This window comes from Populus trichocarpa, chromosome 8, assembly GCF_000002775.5.
Source record: "Populus trichocarpa isolate Nisqually-1 chromosome 8, P.trichocarpa_v4.1, whole genome shotgun sequence".
NCBI lineage: Eukaryota > Viridiplantae > Streptophyta > Magnoliopsida > Malpighiales > Salicaceae > Populus > Populus trichocarpa.
In genome coordinates this window covers 15199479-15206358 of record NC_037292.2, presented here as the reverse complement: position 1 = coordinate 15206358, position 6880 = coordinate 15199479, and the positions used below count along the sequence as shown (strand labels likewise).

At 39.8% G+C, this 6880-nt stretch overlaps 1 protein-coding gene across 1 annotated transcript; it reads left to right on the top strand.

Annotated features, from left to right (window-relative positions):
• The first annotated feature begins 482 nt into the window (after nucleotides 1-482).
• LOC112328485 (uncharacterized) lies at nucleotides 483-4475 on the top strand. Its single transcript, XM_052455428.1, has 8 exons — nucleotides 483-1290; nucleotides 1513-1906; nucleotides 2003-2120; nucleotides 2202-2660; nucleotides 2865-2970; nucleotides 3166-3934; nucleotides 4142-4331; nucleotides 4419-4475. Exons 1-8 carry the CDS (start codon nucleotides 483-485, stop codon nucleotides 4473-4475), a joined length of 2901 nt encoding a protein of 966 aa, XP_052311388.1.
• Nucleotides 4476-6880: the final 2405 nt, after the last annotated feature.

Genomic DNA, 6880 nt, shown 5'->3' with positions numbered 1-6880 from the left:
AATCCTCACTTAAACTGAATTTTCCAAAGTTTAGCGGGGAAGATCCAATGGGGTGGATTTACAAATCTGAGCAGTACTTTGAATACAACAATATTTCACATGTCCAACAAGTGTCGCTTGACTCCTTCCATCTAGAAGGAATAGCCTTACAATGGCATCGATGGATGACTAAATTCCAGGGACCATTAACATGGGAGGAACTAACCAAAGCCATTCTCTGACGTTTTGGTCCAACTGATTTTGAAGACCCCTTCGAAGCTCTTTCAAGACTCCGACAAACTACCACTATCGCAGCCTATCAAGAAGAGTTTGAAAAACTCTCCCATCAAGTTGATGGCCTTCCAGAAACCTTTCTCATTGGCCGTTTTATTGCAGGTCTAAGAGATGACATCCGCCTAGATGTCAAGATTAAGCATTTGGCCACACTATCTTAAACCATCGGTGTCGCAAGGTTGATTGAAGAACGAAACCAACATCAAAAGATGGTGATACACCCTTACCGGACCCAACCAACTACAGCCACAGCAAAAACAAGCGTGAGTACTATTGTAGGGGTACTTGGACCTCTACCAAATTTGCAAAAGAACATGAACTCAACATCAAATGTCAGACAAATTTCCAACCAGGAAGCACGAGAAAGGCAAGAAAAAGGCTTATGTTACTATTGTGATGAGAAGTTCATTTCGGGTCATCGCTGCCAACGACCCCAATTATTCATGATTAGTGATACAAATGATCAAGATTCTGAGGAACAATCTGAGGTACTACAAGCGGCAAAGGACCAAGAAGCTATTCCTGAAATTTCCTTACATGTAATTGCAGGTACAGCTCATCCTCAAACCTTTCGGGTGATAGGAAGATTGAGGAGTAAAGAAGTCATGGTATTGATAGATGGTGGAAGCACACACAACTTTATTGATCAATCCATGGTCAACAAATATGAGCTACCTATGGTTCCTAATAGAAAATTCCAAGTGACAGTAGCTAACAGGGAGAAAATAGATTGCACAGGGTTGTGCCCATCGCTCACCATCATGATACAAGGACAAATTGTTACAGCAGACTATTTTATTCTTCTGGTAGCAGCGTGCCTAGTAGTGTTGGGAGTGCAGTGGCTTGCGACACTAGGTCCGGTGGAGACAGATTATAAAAGGCTCACCATGTCTTTCAAAAAGGATGGGAATTTATGTGTTTTTCAAGGGTTGAAACAATCAGGACTACAAGTTTCGACAGAGAAGGAATTCAATACTATGTACATCTCTAGCCAATTCTTTGCTATAATTCCAGTAGGTTCCATTACCCAACCAAATTCACATCCATCTGAAATAGCCCAACTCTTATCCAACTTCTCTCACGTTTTCAATCCTCCTACATCCTTACCACCTAAACGGTCACATGACCATTATATTATGTTGCAGCCCAACGCCCAACCAGTTAGTGTAAGACCTTACAGATATCCATATTATCAAAAGACAGAGATCGAACGAATGGTGAAATAGCTATTACATGCAGGGTTCATACACCCCAGCCATAGCCCATTCTCCTCACCGGTCTTGTTGGTCAGAAAAGCAGATGGGGATTGGCATTTCTGTATTGACTATAAGGCTCTAAATGATCTTACCATCAAGGATAAATATCCTATTCCAGTCATCGATGAACTTCTCGATGAATTACATGGAGCAAAATTTGTTTCCAAGCTCGATCTTCATGCTGGTTATCACCAAATTAGAGTACATGAAGATGACATTCCGAAGACGACATTTAGAACGCATGAAGGCCACTACGAGTTTGTTGTCATGCCGTTTGGACTTACCAACGCACCTGCAACCTTCCAAGGACTTATGAATGATCTCTTCCATCCTCACTTAAGGAAATTCATTCTTGTCTTCTTCGATGACATTTTGGTGTATTCAAAATCTTGGAATGATCATTTGAGTCACCTACACACTGTTTTGACAATCTTGTCTACTAACAGTTTATTTGCAAAGGAATCTAAATGCAGGTTTAGGGTTACTTCAGTTGATTATTTAGGCCATGTCATATCGGAACAAGGAGTTTCTGTCGATTCGTCCAAAATTGTAACAGTTCTAGAATGGCCAACTCCAACCACAATTAAAGGAGTCTGAGGATTTTTGGGTTTAGCCGGGTACTACCAAAAATTTATTCGGAATTTTGGTGCCATTGCTGCTTCCCTCAATCAGTTGTTATCAAAATATGGGTTCAAATGGAACGACATGGCAAAAAAGGCATTCAACGATTTAAAACAAGTATTAACATCCCCTCTAGTTTTGGCTTTACTAGATTTTACACAACCGTTTGTCATTGAGTGTGATGCTTGCGGAATTGGTATAGGCGTTGTGCTTTCTCAAAACAATCGTCCCATAGCTTACTTCAGTGAGGCTTTTAAAGGTTTTGCTCTAACTCTCTCAACATATGAAAAAGAGATGTTAGCAATTGTGAAGTCAATTAAGAAATGGAGACCCTATTTGCTTGGAAAACCTTTCACTGTGCGCACAGACCAACAAAGTCTCAAATATTTGTTGGAGCAGCGCATTACTACACCGGCTCAAACCCGTTGGCTACCAAAGATTATGGGATATGAATATATCATTGAGTACAAGAAAGGAGTTGACAACCAGGTGGCTGATTCTCTCTCACGGGTAACTGAAAACAAAGTCTCAAATATTTGTTGGAGCAACGCATTACTACACCGGCTCAGAACTCGTTGGCTACCAAAGATTATGGGATATGAATATATCATTGAGTACAAGAAAGGAGTTGACAACCAGACAGTTGATTCTCTCTCACTAGTAACATAATTTCAGTTTCTTTCAATTTCTACTCCACATGTTGATTGGTGGCAGAAACTTCAAAATGAAGTAGCAAATGATCCATTCTTTAAGACCTTGGTTGACAGTACATCTCACACTACTGCATTTTTATACCGAGATGGAGTTTGGTTCAAAAAGGGTAAGATTTATTTGACTCCGACTTCCGCTTTGCTTCAAAATATCATTATGGAATGTCATTCTTCTCCTACATGAGGACATTTTGGATATCATAAGACGCTATCCCAACTCAAACAAAGTTTCTCTTGGCCACAAATGCGTGGGACAGTCAAAGAATTTTTGAGAAGTTGTGATGTTTGTCAATGGTATAAAACAGATTCCATGCGACCTACGGGATTACTTCAGCCATTGTCAATTCTTGAAAGGGTATGGACTGATATATCCATGGATTTCATTGAAGGGTTGCCACCATCCAGTGGTTATACGGTGGTTCTGGTTGTTGTTGATCGTTTGTCTAAATATGCATATTTTGTTCCCATAAAACATCTATATACAGCTGCCACGGTTGCACAGGCTTTTGTCTCTCACATAGTCCGACTGCATGGAATCCCAACTTCCATAGTTAATGACCAGGACCGATTATTTATTAGCTCTTTTTGGCGAACCCTGTTTCGGCTTCAGGGAACTAAGTTATGCATGAGTTCAAGTTACCAGTCTCAAACCGACGGACAAACGGAGGTGATTAATCGCGTCTTGGAGCAGTACTTGCGGTGTTTTGCAGGGGACCAACCACGCAAATGGATTGACTGGATTCCATGGGCAAAATTTAGCTATAACACCTTAGTCCATTCAGCTACCAAAATGACACCTTTTGAAGCAGTGTATGGAGTTCCACCTCTAAATTTATTAATGTACGTTCCGGGGACTTCCAATGTACAGGCTGTTGATGGATATTTGCGTAATCGAGATGCCATCCTGTGTGAGTTGAGAAAGAATCTCTCATTAGCTCAAGCACAGATGAAATGTCAAGAGGATCAACGGCGCTGTGAGGTCATCTATGAGGTAGGCAACTTTGTATACCTGAAACTGCAACCTTACCGACAGACATCGGTGGCATTTCGCAGCTCTTTGAAGCTATCACCCCGGTAATTTGGTCCATATCAAATCACAGAAAGAGTTGGACCAGTAGCTTATCGATTGGCTTTGCCTTTGAGTTCTTTGATTCACAACGTCTTTCATGTTAGCATGTTGAAAAAACATGTTGGCCCCGTCACTACCATCTCTACTCAGCTTCCTCCTGTGACCGATGAAGCCAACATTCTTCCTTAACCTGAGATAGTTCTTGATCGTAGAGTCATTCAAAAAGGCCAATACCATCTCAAGGTTGAAGTTCTCATTAAATGGAAGGGCGCCTCAGAAGATGATGCCACTTGGGAAGATGAACGCCGCTTGGCTAAGTCCTATCCTGCATTTCCTTGCGGACAAGGAATCTTGAGGGGGGAAATTGATATGTTTATCCCTGTAGAGAGGAATGGTACGTGGGTATGTGCATGTAGTGGAACACGTACGTGGGGGTGAATGAGGAATGGGTCTTTGTTGGTTACTGATGGTTGCTGGAAACTAATGTAGTGGGAGGAATATTTCCTTATTGTTAGTTTCATATTGTTAGTGTTTTCATATCTTTAAGCAAGTTGTTTACCTTTCCCAGTTTAGTAGGCTATAAAATATAGCCAATAGGTTGTTCTGAATTATGCAGAAAATAATAAATAACATCCTTCCTACTTTTGCCTCTTCTTCTCTTCTTCCCTAATTCTTTTATGGTTGTTAGTAAATTACTCATCATAATCTAACATATTTAAAGTAGTTTATTATTTAAACTATTATTGTTTAGCTGTTCTTGAACCTTTTTCTACTTTGTTTTTTATGATGTGCCGTGAATGATTCGAAAATCGGCAACAATGAATCTGACAAAAATGGATGAAGGATGGGTCTGGTTGTGTTGTCTTTCTTTTGGTGTTTAGGATGGATTATAGTGATTTCAAGGTAAATAAGATGGAGGATAGACTAGAATGATACTTTGATAAGTCGATCTGGACGCCACAAAGATCAATCTAGGATTTCGACACCACACTCTTTGTGATTGAAGAGTGATAAGTCAGGTAGGGTTCTTCACAAAATCAATTTGGAAGAACAACTCTTAATTCTGTGAATTAAGTTTCAAATCTTGGCCAAAAGTTCTTTATTACATATTCTGATACTATATTTATAATTGGAACATCCCTCCAAAGTTAGGAATAATTCAACATGGCAGAAGTCAAGCCCAAAAAACAGACTTTGACAAACTAACCTAGACAAATTAACTAGCACACGTTTTTTGACCTTTCTAACATAAACAAACCAAATTTAAAACAACCATATCTTCTTACACAAAAGTCCAATGCAATCATGGTTGGACAATCTAGAAAGAACACGTTCTGAACTTGAAATCCACCTAGATTAGTCTTGTTTTCACATGCAATGGATGACTTCAAATTCAGGTTCAAATTCATTTACTGTTCTGCCCATAAACAACATCAATTCCTTCACTTATTTGCATATCAACCCAAATTCGAGTAGCCCAGCATCAAAAGAACAATTAAGGGCTTTTCTCATCTCCAAGTTCCAATTGTAGGCAAATAAACATCCTTGAACCAATTTCAAACTGATTGCTAATTTTTAACTCTGACGCAGCTTCAATCATTCCAATTTGACTCGTCAAGGCCCTTTGTAGTTGTTTCGCTCTCGCTCTTGTCATTGGACCATCTGAATCCTTTTGCACATTAGTTTTAGCTTTACAAGATGGATTATAATTCCCATGATGCACATCATCAGCCCCGGGTTGAAAATGATTTGTCCTCAAATCAGAATCGTCATCGTCATCCAAGTATGGAGTCAAGTCTTTCACATTAAAAGTAGCTGATACGTTGTAATTACTAGGAAGATCTACCTTATACGCATTGTCATTCACCTTCTCTATAATCCGAAATGGACCATCAGCTCTTGGCATCAACTTGGACTTACGTTTGCTTGGGAATCTGCCCTTGCTAATATGAATCCAAACAAGATCTCCAGGTTCAAACCTAACCATTTTCCGCCCCTTGTTAGCCTGTTTAGCATACTTTATCGTTTTCTCCTCAATATGTAATCGAACCTGTTCATGTAGTTTCTTCATCAATTCTGCCTTTCTAATTCCATCCATAGATGTCCTCTCATCAATTGGAATATGAATAAGATCAATAGGAACACAAGGATTAAAGCCATACACAACCTCAAATGGTGAAAATTTTGTAGCCCCATGCACACTACGATTATATGCAAACTCCACAATAGGCAAACAAGTATCCCAACTCTTCAAATTCTTATGTATAACAGCTCGTAACAAAGAAGATAAAGTTCGGTTTACTACCTCAGTTTGTCCATCAGTTTGTGGATGACATGTCGTACTGAAAAGTAACTTCGTTCCAAGCTTCCTCCAAAGAGTCTTCCAAAAGTGGCTTAAGAACTTTGTTTCACGATCAGAGACAATGCTTTTAGGAACTCCATGCAAACGAACAATCTCTTGAAAGAACAAATCAGCAACATGTACTGCATCATCAGTTTTGTTGCAAGGAATGAAATGAGACATTTTGGAGAATCGATCAACCACGACCATTATTGAATCCTTTCCACGCTGTGTTCTTGGTAACCCAAGTACAAAGTCCATGCTAACATCCATCCATGGTTGCTCTGGAATAGGCAATGGCATATACAGTCCATATGCATTCTCTTTACCCTTAGCTTTCTTGCAAATAGCACATCTCTCAATCACCTTGTGTACATCCCGTAACATGCTAGGCCAAAAGAAATGTTCTTTCAGCAGCTCATAAGTCTTCTTCTCCCCAAAATGACCACTAAGACCACCACCATGAGCCTCTCGCACAAGCAACTCCCGTAACGATCCTGAAGGAATACACATTCTGCCCATTTTGAACAAGTAACCTTCATGCATAAAGAACCCATCACAAGCTCCCTTTGCACATTCAACAACCACATTAGCAAAGTAGGAATCATTA

Excerpts from the sequence above, each read along its gene's own strand:
- LOC112328485 (XM_052455428.1), top strand. The coding sequence starts at position 483 with ATGGTGATACACCCTTACCGGACCCAACCAACTACAGCCACAGCAAAA. Across the intron at positions 1,907-2,002 it reads TTCTTCGATGACATTTTGGT|GTTTAGGGTTACTTCAGTTG; the intron begins GTATTCAAAATC and ends ATCTAAATGCAG. Across the intron at positions 2,971-3,165 it reads TGGAGTTTGGTTCAAAAAGG|ATTCCATGCGACCTACGGGA; the intron begins GTAAGATTTATT and ends GGTATAAAACAG.